This window comes from Beta vulgaris, chromosome 8 (genome assembly GCF_026745355.1).
Source record: "Beta vulgaris subsp. vulgaris cultivar EL10 chromosome 8, EL10.2, whole genome shotgun sequence".
Lineage (NCBI taxonomy): Eukaryota > Viridiplantae > Streptophyta > Magnoliopsida > Caryophyllales > Amaranthaceae > Beta > Beta vulgaris.
Genome location: NC_079209.1, coordinates 19269004 through 19286956, shown reverse-complemented (window position 1 = coordinate 19286956; position 17953 = coordinate 19269004). Strand labels below are relative to the sequence as shown.

Sequence of the window (17953 nt, the reverse complement as noted above, 5' to 3'; positions counted from 1 at the left end):
TCACTGGGATTGGTTCTTGTTTGTATATCTTTATTCTATATTCTAGCAAACTCCCACTTTGTAGCTTCTGCACAACTTCTTATTTATGTGGGAGCTATAAACATATTAATATATTTTCTGTAATGTTCATGAATGGTCCAGAATATGACAAAATTTTTATCTGTGGACTGTTGGGACGCGGTTACTTCATTGGTTTGTACAAGTCTTTTTGTTTCATTAATTTTTACTATTCTAAATACGTCCTGGTATGGGATTATTTGGACTACAAAATCAAACCAGATTATCGAACAAGATTTGATAAATGCTAGTCAACAAATTGGAATTCATTTATCAACCGATTTTTTTCTTCCATTTGAACTCATTTCAATAATTCTATTAGTTGCTTTAATAGGTGCAATTGCCGTGGCTCGTCAATAATTCATTTTTAAAATTAGTAATCCAAATCAAAATTCTATTTTATCTATTCATTTTCATTCAATTCTATTTGAATTGGTTTAAAAACTTTTAGTTCAATTTTTTTAAGACTATTTTTTTGCTCTTAATTTCTTCTATTCTAACTTGTTACATTCTAGTCAATCAAATTGGTTTAATTGTTGTTCATATTGAAATGAATAGAGATTGCTAAGGAGTTGGTCAATGATACTCGAGCATGTACTGATAGTTGTAGTGGTGTAATAGATTAATTTGAATCAATTAGCCATCTAACAATAACAAGAAAAAATTGGATCCTAATTTTATGGGACAATTAATAAACTAAAATCTTTTAACATTCAAGAAATGACGATAAGTCAATTTGATACGCACTTGTAAAATTGTAGTTAAAAGCACATATAGCTAGACTGGATCAATTTATAGAGATTGATCTAGCAAATATAGTCAATATTTTAATATTGTCTAAACCCAAAGCTAAATTTGCGTTTGATAGATGTTTTCTTAGGTAGCACTGCTAATACTCTTGCTGTAATAATACACTTGAGCTGTTTGACACTGGCATCTGTACTAGGAACTTACTGATTCCAATATACTGATTTTCTTTCTTGCCATAGAAAATATATAAGTGCATTGATCCCAGCTAGTATAAAAAGCTTTTGGAACTTGGTTATGTTACTGTGTTGCACCCTTCTGACTAGCTGATGTAATATCTCTGTATTACAGTTGAGATTAAACCATTCTTTGATCTTCCTGAGACATCTAGCACTATATTCACATTTTAAAAATAATAGTTAATGACTTCAGTGTGACTCCCACATAACAAACATAAATCAGTTGCACTGATCCCAAACTGAGCATGTTTTTCAGTGGTTTAAAGCTTGTTTTGCACTACAATTCAAATCAGTTAATAAATCTATGTTTTGGGAGGCATAATGTATCCATACTATAGTATCCCGTGAAACTCCAGGCTGCTCAATAAGTAGTTTATCATATATGGCTTTGACGGAATAACAATTCATGCTACATAACTGAATTTAAGAGAACACTAGCTTGAGTTTTTCTTTGATTGCATATATCTTCCTCCAGTACCAACTAGTTTCTGAACTAGGTAGATAAGACCTACGCCAAACACTAATTTGCTTGGTGGCCACTCCCCAAACAGGTTTGCCAATGAAGGCTACATCCCAAATTTCTACATTCATAAAGCCCAATCCACCTTTAGACTTAGGATAACATAATTTCTCTCAGGAAATTGCACCACGTTTTAGAGTGAAATAAGATCAACTCAAAAGAAATGCCCTGCATATCTTACTAATATCTTGTAGAACTTTTTTGGGAAGTAGAAATACTTGGGACTAGTACATATGCTAGCTGAGAAGTACAGAATTAATCAGTTGTACTCTTGCTGTATAAGAGAGATTTATTAAACTCCACAGTCTTATTCTCATTGTTATCTTCTCAACTAATATTTCACATTGAGCAACATATATCTTCTTAGCACAAATAGGAACACCAAGATACTTGAATTGCAATGATTTTTGTGCAAAGCCTAATACTTTAGCTATTCTTTATGCATTTGTATGAGTCATGCCACAAGTGTACATGGCAGACTTGTTGATGTTTGCTTTCAGGCCTGATGACTCTTAGAACAATTTGAAAGCCCTGAGTAACAGATACACAATCACCTTTGCTTTCATAAGATAAGTCATCTCCAAAACATAGATGAGTCAATTTCATTTCCTTGCATATAGGGTGATACTAAAATTGTTCAATTTCAGTGAGTTTTGTCAAAATTATTGACAAGTACTCCATACAGAGGACAAAAAGCAATAATGACATCAGGTCACCTTGCTTTAAACCTCTAAAAAAATCCCATCATGCATGGTGCCATAAAGCATGATAGAAAAGACTGGTGTGGTTACACATGTCATCAGCAGCTCCCGAAATGAATCAGGGGACCTCGGTGTAGTGAAAGAAAAGAAAGTTGTTGATGACTGCTATAAGCTATTAGAAACTCGATTGGATACATTGAAATTAAATTTACTTTCTCATTGCTATTGCAATAATAAAAGTTGAAAAAATCACCACTAGTAGGCTATTATTATTAAGAATTCCCAATGTTAGATTCAACTCTTTTTTTTCTTGCCATTAGTAGGCCTCCATTTTCCTAATTTATACAAATGTACCATTAATGAGGCTTTAACGTTAATTTCATGTTTAATTTTGATACTTATGTTAAATTTTGCTCAAGCACTACTAACTATGATTATTTAGGTCAAAGAGTATGTCAATATTAATATTTACCTAAATAAATCATGGTTAATAGGGCTTAGCGAAGACTTAATAGAAGTATTAAAACTAAACATGAAATTAACGTTTAAGCCTAACTAATGGTACATTTGGGTAAATTAGAAAACTTGAGGCATAGCAATGGAAAAGAAAAGTTGAATTTACCATTGCAACTTCTCAAGAATAGGAGACTACCATTTGAGAATTTCCCTAAAGTGAATAAAAATGAGTAAATATTAAGATAATATTGATGAATAATTATGCCACTGAAACAATGAAGTGCAAAGGGTCTTTTTCGTGGCCTCCATTGATGAAGAGAAGAGATGAAAGAGCTATGTGATTGAAATATTCACTTTGGTTCATTTTAGTTTAGGGTCCTTTTTATATTTTGTCTTGTATTCTTTGTTTTGAATGACTTTAAATGACACATAATTTGACAATAATTATACAAATATCAATAAAATGATGCAGATTAATATCATAAATTTTAATGATATAAAAGTCTATGGTAAAATGATACATGAATAATTATAAATGACATAACACGTAAGAATAATGATACATACATAAAAGAAATGAAATCATACAAATGTCAACAAAACTAATATCAAAAATCACATGAAGAAGTTTACAAAAACCTAAAACAGTTTCAAATTTAAATGATATGAAAAATACCAATCAACATATGAAAGAGTTTATAAAAATTATTAAACATGTTTAAAAATTACATGAAACAGTTTCAAAACACACCAATATGACGCGAAAATTTTTTATAATGACATGAAACAGTTATATTAGTTCACACATGTAAGACTTTGTTACACAATAAGCTATGATGTAACATGTTACACCTAAAACGCACTTTTTCCTGAATATATACGACTTGAATTAATCAAAGTTTTGAGACTATTACGATCGTGTTGTTATATTTTTATGCTAATCACAATCATACTATTAATAAGTTAGTAAAAGCATATAATTTGATGTTTATTTCAAATACTTGTACCATTGTCTGCATTGGCTAAGTTTACGAGACCATTTGATGTTGATCACTTTTATTTTTTATCCAAAAGCTTGTTACGAGAAGCATTTCACTTATTTCAAAATGAATGAAGTATATAAAAGGGCATGTTGTTTACAAGTTGTTATAGAAATACAGTTAAACATTTTGTATTAATTGAATAATCTTGTTGTGACCTTGAAGACTTTGTACCAAAATGGAGCCAGAAAGGTGGCGATCTTTGGATTAGGGCCCATAGGGTGCACCTTGGGTCAAGTAAAACGGAATCATCCGTGGGGTTTTTGCGTAGATAGTATCAACATCGCTGTATATTTGTTCAACATCAAGTTAAGGACACTTGTGGCGGAACTCAACCGAGTATTTCATGATGCTAAATTTACTTTCATAAACATTCAAAACATGGTTGTTGGTCCATTAGAAGGTGAGTGACATCTATCTAATTGTTAATTATATATTTTCTCTATTTTTTTAAGTTGCATCATTTGACATTTGGACACTATTTGTCAACTAACTTTGACAAGCTCTCTCTCATTTAAAATAGTCAGGTTACATCTTGTTAAATTTGTCTTAATGCGATGATTCCAAATACCAATTTTTATAACTTGTACAACTTTTACTTATACACAATTAGAGATATTAATATTTAATGAAACGTCTTAGCATACATAAAAAAACCAAATAGTAGGAAAATCTATTATTTTCGAAAATTCTTCTTATCTACTACAACAACATATACCAAGGTATTTATAAAATAGATACATTCTTCTTATTTTGACATTTGGACACTATTTGTCAACTAACTAGTGCAACAATAATAAAATAGATAAAGTGTGTGTGTATATATATATATGCCACAACCAATTTACTCCTTTTATTTTCTGAAATTCTTCTTATCTACTACAACATCATATACCAAGGTAAGGAGGAAAAAAATTGTGGATACGGGGTATTTTGTTTTTTAAGTAGGAAACAGAAACTATTAGTGTTTGAGCTCGTAAAAATTATGTGGCTCAATGTGGGTATGGTAGTGTGGAAAGAGAACAAACATTAACCAAATAAGGCATAAAGCAAAAGTAAGAGAATTTTTCAAAAATTTTATGTGGCAACCTGACATGTCAAATTCGTATCACCTAATCAAAAATAAACCTTTGATCCATTAACTAGTAGTAAATAGGGCAAGTGTAATTGCTCTCAAACATTACCTCACTCAAATCTCACCAAGCTGCCCTTGCATGGTCATATATTGTTGAGCCTACTATTAAGAGCTTATACACAATTCTACCTCTCGGTCTATAATTTGCATTGTGATAATTATCAACTAAGTTGGCCAAACTTGCCGATCAACACTAATAACTCAATAACAAGAATAAAATAAATCAACAAAGTAAATAATCATTCAATCAATCCCTCGTATACATACATATATCTCCTACTCCCTAGAAATTAAACTACTCACTCATAATTAGGGAAAACATAATCTATAGACAATAAGCAAGCATGATGGAATAAAAATTAAGAACTAGAAAAGGAATAGTAAGCGATGAGAGGCAATATCAATTGAAGAACGGATATTTTGAAATCTTCAATGTGCTCGCAAAATAGATTAAAGAGAAACTAGGGTTCTTGAGAGGGGGAATAATAACTAGGTGTAAATCTAATAAAACTGAATAACAATAACAAAGCATGGTCTTTCCCCTCTAAAAGGAGATTTATTTGTATTAAACCCGTAAATTGCACAACACGTGCACTAAAACAGATAAAAATTGACCCTGTCAGGTTGTCGGGGCGGTTTTCTGCCTGATCGGGCGGTTGTCATGTCATTTTCCGTGGAACTAGGGAAACAGCGACCCATCCGGTCGGGCTAGATCCCGACGGACCCGCAACAAACATCAAAACTGCTCATTTTCAAAACTTCATAACTTTCTCGTGTCTCATCGAAATTTAGTGTGTGACCAGTCGCTAGAAAGCTATTCAAGTATTGTACTTTCTAATAAAATTATAATCACTCAATTATTATTTATATATTAGAATTTATTAGTAATATAGTGGACAAGAGTCTATTTTGGCACTTCCTTCAGTAATATTTTGCTTCATTCTAGCCCACATTCGTCCCAAATAGATGCTTTGTTTATGTTTGATCCTCGTGCAATCTACCCTCTTTGTTTATGTTTGTTTAACACAAGCTTAGTAACCATAGTCTATTTGCAATAAAATCATCTTAAATTTATTAAAACAAGCAAATGGAGAGCAATATAGAAAAACTGAATTAAATCATGCAAATATGTACCTAAATCCTCTAATATAAACTAGAAGTGCAACCTAAATACACCTAAATTCTATCTAGCTATAAAGAACAATAGAGGGTCGCTTGAGAGAATGAAAAAAAATTGCACTACGTAGAGAATACCTAATATAGAGGTCACCAAGTAGAAGATCCAAAGATCTTTTAAAAACGGAATTACACGAAAATTACAAAGATATTTAGTAAACAGATAGAGTAGCACAAAGGAAGCATAAGAACTAGTACTGCATATGCTACCCTTCATATCATAAAATATTTTCTCTTGTCTAGCTATACTTTAATAGAATTCAGCACTTCATAAGCAATTTAATATCATTTAATTTGTCACTTTAAAATATAGGTGTGCTAACATATTGCTAATTTTGAATAAAAAAAAAAAAACTTGAATGTAAATGGGTTCACATTAACTTATTGTGCATAGGAAATTATATGGTATAGTTAGTTTTCATTTGATATAGTCAGTTTTCGTGTGATATAGTCACCTTGTATATAGTCATTTTTTGTATGATATAGTCAATTTTCTAATATAGTATGTTTTTGTATGATATAGTTGGGTGTTTTTTTCTCATATAGTCAGTTTTCGTGTGATAAATTTTTTCTCATATAAATTATTGTGAACCCGGTTCACCCAAGATGAATTGAGTTTTGAATTTTAAGCAATATAATTTTGAAACAAATTAAACAAAGACTTTATGGTTATTTTTGCCTGAAAATTTGATATACCTTATTAGATAGCATTTGATCGTTAATTTATATTTATCCAACTTGTAGGAGTTTTTGTGCTAAATAGCCCATGCTGCCAATTAAGGGGTGACTTTATGTGCAAAGAGTCATCAAGCTATTGCAATAACAGGAACAGATATTATTTTTGGGACGGGTATCATCCTACTGAAGCCGTGCAAAAAATATTTGGTGCAAGAGCTTTCCATGCCTCGACTCCTTTAGAAGCCAATCCCATGGACATCGAATCCCTCATTAAATATAACAATAGTGGAAAAAAAAATACTTGGTTCGGTTAAATTGGTTTTAACGAATGTTGAGCCAAGTCTTCTACAAAAAATTATTAGCAGATATTTTAGTTAGATTAACTAGATTGGAAAAGTTAGATAGTTTAGTAATAATACTAGTTTTTGAACCCTTGTATGATGCACGAGAATTTTTTTTTTTATTAAGTTATTGTTTTTATTTCAAATATATTGAATCCATAATCACATACTCCTAACAAGTTCGATAATTCACTGTATACTCCCATTGAAAAAATATACAGAATACCCTTAATGACTAAAGAAAGTTAACTTTGAAGTCATTAAGGATAATTATGTTAATATCCCTTAGACCCTATAATTAACCCCTAACTAGGGATGAATAGATGATAATGGATCCTGAACCAGGTCCGTATCCGTGCACTCGGATCTGGATCTAAAAATTTCAGGCCCTTTGGATCCGGGTCCCGTCGTGAAATCGCGGATCTAGTTCTTAAAAATACTAGCATGCTGGGGGCGCTCTAATTCCAACTCTCCAAAAGCCGAGCACATGTTTTCGGACTTTTTTCTTACGCCCTTCTCTTCTGCTGTCTTTCTCTACTAGGCCTGCTTAACCCTAACTCCCTCCCACCTCTCCTTCTCTCACACACCCTCCCCTTCTCTCCCTCTCGAGCAGTCACACTCACATTCCAGTAGCCTGCCCCACTGAACGCATCCCCACCAATCGCGATCCCACTGCCGAACATCACTCGCAAGCCCAACACACTTTCATTACATCTCGTCACTTGCTCATACCCAGCACTAGCACACGATTCCTGTTTACAACCAATCCCCTTAGTTGCACCAGTCACCACCTGCAGCACCACCAACCTAATGCCCTATCGAAGTCTTGTTCATTTAATTTTAATTATTGTAATTTTTAGATTTAATTTATTTTTAAATTTCTGAATTTCTGGAATTAGTTGCCAATTATGATTTGTGGTGAATTTGCTATTTTTTATTTGAATTCAAAAAAAAAATGTTGAAAAGTTTTAAAATAGTAAAAAGTATGGTGGAATCGATTTGGACCCGTTTTAGACTCGGATCCGTGAGATCCGCAGTATCTAGATTGGATCCTTTAAAATAGTAAAAAGTATGATGGAATTCAAATATGACCCATTGTCATCCCTACCCTTAACTAATTATTTTAATTAATCCTAATTTTTTTTAAACCACCACCATCCACTTTCTGCCTCCTTCCACGCGCACCCAACTGGAAATTGCCTTCTCCCTCTCCCTTCCCCTTCCCCTTCCCCCACCCTCCTACAATCCTTTCGAGATTCTCAAATTCATTTTGTACTTCTAGATCTAGTGACAGCTGTCTTGGCCTTGCCAACCCACATCAAGGATATTCACGAAGTTTGGCAAGTAAAGTGAAATTTTGGTTTACAACATCTAGAAAACAACAAAGTAAATGCAGAGAAAATGTTTTAAAAATTTATTGCAAAAATAAAATAATAAGGGTCTGAATTTATCATAGATCATGTAGTCTATAAATGTGTCAAAATCACCCCTTTAAAAAACTAAGTATCCCATAAACATCTTCCTAAATATAAAAATGACGCACATTCCTCATGAAATTATTGTTTAACCTGCTGCTATATGGCTTGTTCTAGATGAAGCAGGAGCAATACAATTTTGGTTCGATCTCGCTGGGGTTGGTTACCTGACCAGATTGGATCTCATGAGTGACTGGTAAATATTTTTTTTGCTTAGCAAGTAATTTGTATTCATGAAACATCAATTATAACCAAAACTAACCTAAAGCAAGGCAAACCAGCTAGGTTAGGATACCTTAACTCTTAAGGCTAGGAACAAGCCAACTAGGCCTTCATACAATCTAATACAAATAAAGTTCATGGAACAATCTTATTGACAATGATTAGTGAACCATACACCATCCTTCCTAGCTATTTTTTGAGGTATAACTGCAAATACTTGACAATACATTTCATATGCTTACAAACATGGTTGATATTAGGAGCACATTGGTCCCAGTACACTTTGTTTCTTGCCTGTCATACGTTGTAAACCAGGGCTGCAATCCTTGCTAAAATTACATTCCTCTGAAATTTTGATTTTCTACGATTTTGCACCCAACTGATCAAATAATGTAAGTCTTTCGTTGTTGGTTGAATTCCCAGCCAAGTTTTAATGATATCTAAACAATTAGCACTAACATAACATATAAAAAATTAGATGTTGATGTATCTCAAGTTCAGTTGCACAAATCAAACAATTGGCATTAGAGCTAATGCCAATAGCAGCTAGTCTAGTAGAGTTTGGAGCCTTTGTTGTATTGCCAACCATAGTATAAATTTGTGTTTAGGAAGATTTGGCCTTGTGTACGCTAATTTGCTCTCCCTCCACTTTTTCATAAAAAAAATTCACTTAATTTACTTATCTAACAAAGCTCCTCTTGTGTGAGCACTTGTTTTAATTGCTCTTATGAAGCAAATCTTCCTCCAATACTAGCTAGCCCCTAAATTAGGCTGGTAATTTCTCTAGTTTGTTCCCCTCAAATATACTAAATGTATCCACTTCGACCATACACTATCTTTTTTAGTTGCTATGACCCGAACATACTTGCCAATGCTAGCTATATTCCAGGAATAATAATATCTCTAAAGCCCAAACCTCCTGCTGATTTATGTGAACATAACTTGTCCCAAGCTATTGCACCTGGTTTCTGACTATATGCTTGTCCACCCCATAAGAAGACCCTAGAAATCCTACTGATGGCATGTAGGACTTTATTTGGTAGAATTAATACTTGAGCCCAATAAGTGTGTCAACTAAGAAATACAGCATTGATGAACAAGGTCCTTGTTGTATAATACACATTCCTAGAATTCCAACTTCTATTCTTCGGTGTCGTCTTCTCGATCAATGCACTAGTAGAAAAAGGACGATTTGTGTCGCCCCAGTTGCGTCGCATGAAAGGCAAAATGACGCAATAACGTAATTTGCGTTGCACGTAAAGAGGAGTGCGACGGATAACATGGGTACATAAGTACCAGATGCGAGCTATATGCGTCGCACATGCCTTAGGTGTGCTGCAAAAGCCCAATTTGCATCGCACCTTATTCAACGTGCGACGTAGATACCAAGGCCACGTGGCCCACTTCGCTTTTTATTTCAAATATCCTAATAATTATGCCCACATTTCAACCCTAATTCCTCGGATCAACTCTCCGCCGTCACTCATCTCCTCTCTCTCTCTCTCCCCCCCCTCCCCACTCAACCCTAGTTTCTCCTTTCTCCGTCACATTCAATTTGACAATTTCATAACGTCACTGGGACTTTCATCATTTTAATTTCTTCACACTTCTTATGCGACTTCTCAGATATAACTTTTCAATTTCATAACTTGTTTATTTTTTCTTTTTCTTTTTTTTCGCCTGTCTTAATTTTTGTAATTTGTCATTTTTTCCAGATTTGTTTGAAGACCTCCTTGTTTTTTCATTTTTCTCTATGTCGGCACATCGCTGCATTTTCGTTTTCATTTTTCCAGATATATTCGAATTATAAGAATCAGAAGGAAGCTCAAGATGTGAAGGAAGCTCCAAAATTTTTGTATTATATTAGTTATTGATAGATTTATTTTTATGAATTGTTTTATTAAATATGTTCTGAAATTCCAAGCATTTTCGTTTTCATTTTTCCAAATGTGTTCGAATTTTTGTACCGTATTGTTTATTAGTTTTATTTGATTTTCCATCCTCTATCTCTACACATTCATTGACACACCTTGAATTTTTTTTTTTTTTTTTTTTTTTGAAGTTTCAGTTTCGTTGTGGTGCAGTACTAAAGCATTTTGAAGTTTCTGTTTGGTTGTGGCGCAGTAGTAAAGAATTCATGCTTTGGTACTATATTTTTTTTTCACATAACATCATTTGGGCCGCACATAGCACAAGGTGCGACGTAGATACATGATTTGCGTCGCACCCTGTGCTATGTGCGATGCAAATTCCCCTTATATCCATGCTGTACTTTGTAGTTTGTGGAGATGGGGAGAGCAATTTGCGTTGCACCGTATATACAATGGACAAAACAAATAGCTAAAAGATCAGCGTTGTTTCTGCATACGACGCAGATCAATTATAGGTCATCTGCGTCGAGACCTGTGCCGTCGGACCAGGTCCGATGCAAATCGACCTTTCTCTACTAGTGATGCCTCACATTGAGCATTTGAAATCTTCTTGGCACATATTGAAACACTAAGAGAGGGTGTTTTCTAGTGGGGTTGGTTGAAGGGAAAGGGGTGTTTTCTAGTGGGGTGGGGGGGTGGGGTGATTCTCGGTTGGTGGGGTTGGGGGTGGGGAGGAGGGAGAAAGGGGATCAGTGGTGTGGTGGTTAGGGGCAGAGCATCAAGGATGAAGCGGAAGTCTATGGTTGAATAGACAACGTTGTCAGCTTCCGGTGGCCGCTATTAGTGTCTCTGACTTGCTTTCTGAAAACTCAAATCAGAAAGGAAAAGTGACTAGTGTACTAGTACAGTGTAGGCGTGCCGCATGTAGTGGTGGTGCTTCGAACTGTCGTACTGGCGCGGCTAAGTTGTTGATATGTTATTTTCTTGAGTTGAGGGATAGTTGCCAGTCACACAAAGGTACTGTAAAAGATGTCTGACTGTGTTGATAATTTTTTTACTTACGATATCTTGATCAATTTTTTCATCTAATGTAATTGAGTTGTTAACTTATAGTATTATTAGCCTTATATGCACGCTACGTGTACGCAATTGTATATATTCTTTAATTACATCTAGTAATAATTTTCGTCAAAAAATTATTTACAAAGATTCAAAAGGGGTATTTTAGTTGTCAGTGTTATGTATTTTATTTTTAAATGATGAAGAAAAGAATATAATGATGAGGAAGAGGATTTTGTAGTATAACTTGTTTTTGGAAGTTAGAGATAAATTAGGGAACTTTTTGTGTGTAAATATGGTTGATAATTATCCTTCTCTTTTTATTGTTCTTGATTTATTTTTATTATTTTTTGGTGTCCCCCATGTGTTTCCTTATATAAAAGAAACTAGTAGGATTTAGTCTCGTGATTTTTAGGTCACGTCACAAAATCGTTAATTCCTCACTAGTAGGCAAGACATTTCTTAGTTATAACTGTAAGAACGACCATGTGTTTAGAAATGTAGCAAACTTATTTGAAAAAAATCATAACATGAATTAGCATGGTAGTAAAGTTGGTATCACCCGTCAAAAAGGAAGTTGGTATCTAGTTACGAGCACACACCCACTTAGTCATTAAAACTCTAGGATTACACGGCTTCTACCTCGTCAATGTAATACATATGATAAAGCAGCACACACTGTCTACAAAAGGTTAGAGGTATAAGAGTTTGAGACAAGTTTTGTAGAGAATAATGTGTTTTGAGTCTTCAATTAAAATGGCCTTCAACCTTTCATACTTGAGAAGCTAGAGGGAAAAACCATAAGGGAATTCAATTAGCTTCAATCAGAAATATAAGTGAAGCATGAATCGAGCAATGAAATCAGCGATGACAATCATGAAAGATATCCTTAATGGTTATCTTTTTTAAAAAAATTTTGACATCAAAAAATCGTACATTAATTATAAGTGGAAGTACATCCTATTACAATTACAATCAAATCTAAACCAACCAAACAAACCTAAAGGAGTTGTACGAGCTCTTACAGTCCCTAAACAACTAGAATAAGCAAAACTGATATGGAGAGTATCGTTGGTCAATGCTTCTGATGGTGGAGTAAAAATGTTGATGGTTGATGGAAGCGGGAAGAGAAGCGAGTATCGATCACTAATCGGACAACGAACAACCAATGGCGAATGTTGCACCTCGCTGCATGAGCAATCCCAACAATCTGATATTGCTTTGGACTTTGGGATCGTAATCTAATGAAGAGTCACATCCCTGTGTGACTCAGTACTTTCTCTCGACAGTAATTCAGGTTTATCCTTAAGATAGAAGAAACTTACTGGAGTGGACGTGCAGAAAACCCCGAGATACAATTATGGTGCCGCCTGTAGATTTGAATTTTTTAAGGCAGGGACCATAAAGATAAATGCAAAGCTAAAAATAGAGCAAATAAATTGAGCTCTCGAATACACCTCCTCGTCCATGCGCTTAATCCTCTTGATTCACTTTATCCGTCATCACAAAACCCAAAAACACCACATATGTTACTTTTCTGAATCCCCATGCCTTAACCAATTGACGGAAACCACAAACAACAACTGGAGCAATTCTAAAAGAACTCATTTATACGTTGTTAATACAAACCATATATACTAAGTAACCAACTAACATAATAACATTTACCCTACCTAGTGGAAAAACCTACCACCACAGGGAGGGGAAGCCCATAGACCGGGGGAAATGGGAAAGGGGAGACCGACACATACAGGTCAGGGAAGGGAAAGGGAAGGGGAAGCCCGACAAAGAACATGGAGAAAATAGGGGACGAGAAAACCTGTCAAACTGCAAGGAATACACCATGGGGATGGGGGAGGGGAAAACCGAGGTACATGGAATAGTGGTGAAACCCTAAAAGAGCAAGGAAGGGGATAGGACCAACAAAACAATGGTGGGAGGATGGGAACGATTCGACTACGAGGGGGGAAACACCAGAGACGACGGGGGTCGAGGCAAACAACTAACAACACGACAGGGGTGGAGGAAAACAACCAACAACACGAGGGGAGGGTGGACCTACGTAACAGCGACAACGGGGAGTGGGAGAACACCAGTGACGACGGGGAAGGGGGAAAACACCAGCGATGGCAGGGATGGGGGAATACCAGCAATACCAATACCTTGACTACAAAGAAAAATCTAAAAGGGAAGTAGGAGGGGATCGACTGCCGGCGTGAGGAGCTCGTAGTGGCTCACGCGACAGTCAAACCCGCTAGGGTTTGGGGGTTTGTGACGAGTTTATTTTAGGGTTTGGGGGGAAGAGCTTTTAGAGAGAGAGTGTTAGCAGAAACAATTATCAAAGTGGCGAAGATAAAATGCTAAAATATACTACACCGCACCTGCGCCTCTCTCTCGAAGCGCACATATGTATGATTACTATACTTCGTTCTCTCAAGCCGTCTAACAAAGCTTAAAGGAAGTTTACCAATATAAATATGGTGATATCTTGTCAATTTGCGAGTTTGCTTCTTTTATTCTTTTGAAGCAACACTTTGGAGTTTAAGATTCGAAACTAGTTGTTGTCCCGAGAAATGCCCCAAATTATTTTATTTCTTAATGTGTGAGATTAAATTTTATACCATTATAAAATAATCCAAAAACATCACATTTTAAGATTGTTGTGGTAATGTAATAGATTAATTTGAATCACTTAGCCATCTAACAATAAAAAGAAAAAATCGGATCCTAATTTTATGGGACAATCACTAAACTAAAATCTTTTAACATTAAAGAAATGACGATAAGTCAATTTGATACGCACTTGTAATATTGTAGTTAAAAGCACATGTAGCTAGACTGGATCCGTTTGTAAAGACTGATCTAGCAAATATAATTAATATTTCAATTAAACATGATCATGAAAGCTAAATTTGCGATTGATAGTTATTAAAAAGGAAAAATACTCATGCAAGAGATTAAATAAGTCCTCATACTTACAAAAAAAAAAAAAAATCAGCACAAGTTTATTTTATTTATTGTTTTTTTTTTTTTTTTTGCTAATTAAGTAGAGATATATTGAAAACACCAAAACCATACATCCTAACCCACTTCCAAGAGAAAGGCAAACTAACTAGGTTGGACCCCCTTTGCAACAAGGAAGGGAAACTGCCAAGCAAGGCAATATAAACAATAATACCTCAATACATGTTTCTTACTTGTATTATACTATATACTCTTAAGACTTTCAAACCAATCTCTATCATGAGCAGAAGTTTTCTTAGGGAATACATCACTAATCCTAAGGAGTACTAAGCTCTTCACTCTTTTAACAATCTAAGTAGGAAGCCACCCTATTAGATTCCAGACAATCTCATTTCTTGTCCAACATATGAAGTACACTCCAACCTTCAACATAGCAGCCACCACTTTCTTTTTAAAACTAGATAACCTCCTGTTTCTCTAGAACATCACTATTCTCTGAAAGTGGTACTGGTGACTGATAGGCTAAAGTCGTATCACCTAATCAAAAATATTTAAGGTCCACTAACTAGTAGTTAGGGAAGTCAGGATCAAATCCACAGGGAGAAGTTATATTATAATATCTGAACTCTAATATTACACTAACAAAATCAGGTGAATAGAGTTGTGTTACTAAACTAAGCAAATAGCAGAACTAAATACGAAGGTGTACATATATTAATAAAGTACTAGAATCATGGATCACTATGCATACAATTCGGGAAATCAGGGACGAATAACAATCACTTAGTAAGTCAAACTGTCTAGGGCACATGTAATTTCTCTCGAACATTACCTCCCTAAAAGATCACCCAGCCGCTCTCGCATAGTAAAGGGTCACTTTGCCTAATAATTGAAAGCCTATACGGTATCTCTCCTATCGAAGCAGATTCAATATTGCAACAATAGAAATGTAAATCATGCCTAACTTATAATTCTAGCATGAAGAATCAATCATAGGAAACAATTGAAATACAAGGCAATCAAACTAATCTATCAATCCCTCATAGCATACATAGATCCCCGCAATTCTAGAAATAAAACTACTCACTCATAATCATGAAAACAATAACAAAAGTCATATAAAAACTCATACTTTGAAACATTGCAAATAACTAAGACAAGAATCTAATTAACAATGGAAGAAATAACAAAGAAATAATGAAGAAGATTACCGAATTATATTGAACTTGCGAATAAGAAAAAAGTTTGATCTTGGATTGAAATCACAAAGCACTAAATTAAGGTTCTTAAATCACTCGCTAGAGAAAACTAATAATAAAGACCAAGATGTCTTCTAATAATTCTCATTTTTCTATTTATACAAGCCCTAAAAAACCATAGCAAAAGTCTTGAAAAAACGGCACCGTATTCATTAAAAAACGCATGCGCACAGTCGCCCGATCGGGCCAAATACGCCTGATGTAATCGGACTCCAAAACAACAAGAACAAGGCAAAAATACCAAAGGCGCCCGATGACATTGGACGGCCTCTAAAGGCATCTTCACTTCAGTTTGCTAAGGGTGCCCGACGTCGGACGAAACACCGAATCACGACTGGGCGTCAAGTGCCCGATCAGGCCCGCAACAAAGTCAATTATCCTGCTTCTTCGCCCGATCCTATCGGGAAGGGGAGTTTGGAGAAGAAGATGGGAGAATTTGGGGGTTAGGGTTTGGAAGAGAGAGAGAGTGTGAGATTTAATTTGGTCAGTCAATTAAACCCCTTTAATTTGGTCAGTCGCACCCCCGACCCCGATCGGGCGTGTCTTGCCCGACGAAATCGGGCGTCCTTTTTTTAATGAAATTTAGCCAGTTCAGTTACGAGACCGATCAGGCAATGTTGCCCGACAGCATCGGGTGTCTGTTTTTTTTTCCAAACCTGGATTGGTTACAGGCCCGATCGGGTAATGTTGCCCGACAGCATCGGGCGTCTTTTTTTTTTTCCAAACCTGGATTGGTTACAGGCCCGATCGGGCGATGTTGCCCGATAAGATCGGGTGTCAGTTTTTTTTTTCTGTCTTCCCAGATCTGGTTGCGGGCCCGATTGGGCGTACTCGCTTTTCGTCGATCTTGTCGCTGTTGAATTTGACGGAGGTCTGCCCAATCGGGCGTCTAGGCCCGATGGCATCGGGCGTTCGAAATTTTTATAAATTTCAGTTTTTTCGTTGCGGGCCTGATCGGGCGAGGCCACCCGATGACCTCGGGCTTTGCTCCAGTAAGCAATGCCTCGAATTTTTGCCGAGGGCACCCCCTCGAGCCGTGGAACGTCCTCTCCCAAAAGGTCCCTTATGTCAATATCATCGTCCACTTGGAACTCTGCGTTAGAATTATTGCGCACTTGGAGCTCGGCGTCGACGGTCGCATTGTACTCCGCCTCGACCGTCCCCCAATCAGCCAAGGGGTGCACCTTCTTGAAGGCTTCGCGAAGTTAATCCACGGCCTCTCGAGCGGCAACCTTAGCTGCCTCCAATCCCATATTAGCTGCGAAATCCTGGCCCGCCTTCGAGCTCTTCCATTCCTCGATTCTGAGGTCCCGGGTACGCAAAATGCTATCCCGTTGGCTCGCTGTATCCTGGATCTTTTGCTCTAGGGCAGCCTTCTCTTCGGCCCAGCGTTTTTTCTCCGCCTCGAGATTCTTGTTAAGCCTCTCGATCTCTAGGCCCCGTTCGTTGACCAGGTCAGTTTAAGTTTTCAGCCCCTCTTGAAGCTTGTGGAAGTCGGCAGTATGACGATGACTCATCACCGCCATACTAATCGAGTGCTGAAGGATAAGGAAAAGTTAGCACTAGATCACAGCAAAAGATAAACAGGTTAAAAATGACTAACTTACGTCAATCCAAGAAGAGTTAAGCTTCTCGACTCCTCCTCCTCCTCGGAGAGTGCTCGAACCGGCCTCGAGATGAAATGCTTTACCACTGAATCAAAAAAGGTGGCCTTCTCGAGGGTGGTCTTCTCAGTGAAATCTCGGGTGTCGGTTTTCGGATCAGAGGTCTTCCTCTTTTTCGGAGCAGGATAGTCATCCCCTCGAGAAGGAGATATATCCCCAGTCTCTGGCACCTCGATGGACTTCCCTTTCGGTCTAGGGGCGTCCCCTTTCGACCTAGGGGTGTTCTCCTTAGCCACCTCCCTCCTCTCATCCGTCGCTCAAGGGGTGACGATGGCAGAAGTAGTACGAGGGCGAACTTTTGGCCTATTCGAGGGGTTTTGTAAAAGGGAGAGTTAAGAGGAAATAAAAA

General features: G+C 36.3%; 1 protein-coding gene across 1 annotated transcript in view; it reads left to right on the top strand.

The window, feature by feature from the left end:
* Nucleotides 1–7580, top strand: part of LOC104901306 (GDSL esterase/lipase At1g29670) — a 50847-nt gene extending 43267 nt beyond the window's left edge. The window contains exons 4-5 of the mRNA XM_010688861.3: nucleotides 3926–4163; nucleotides 6816–7580. Of these exons, the coding sequence (XP_010687163.1) occupies nucleotides 3926–4163; nucleotides 6816–7063 (486 nt within the window). The 3' untranslated portion in view covers nucleotides 7064–7580. The remainder of the gene's footprint in view (nucleotides 1–3925; nucleotides 4164–6815) is intronic.
* Nucleotides 7581–17953: the final 10373 nt, after the last annotated feature.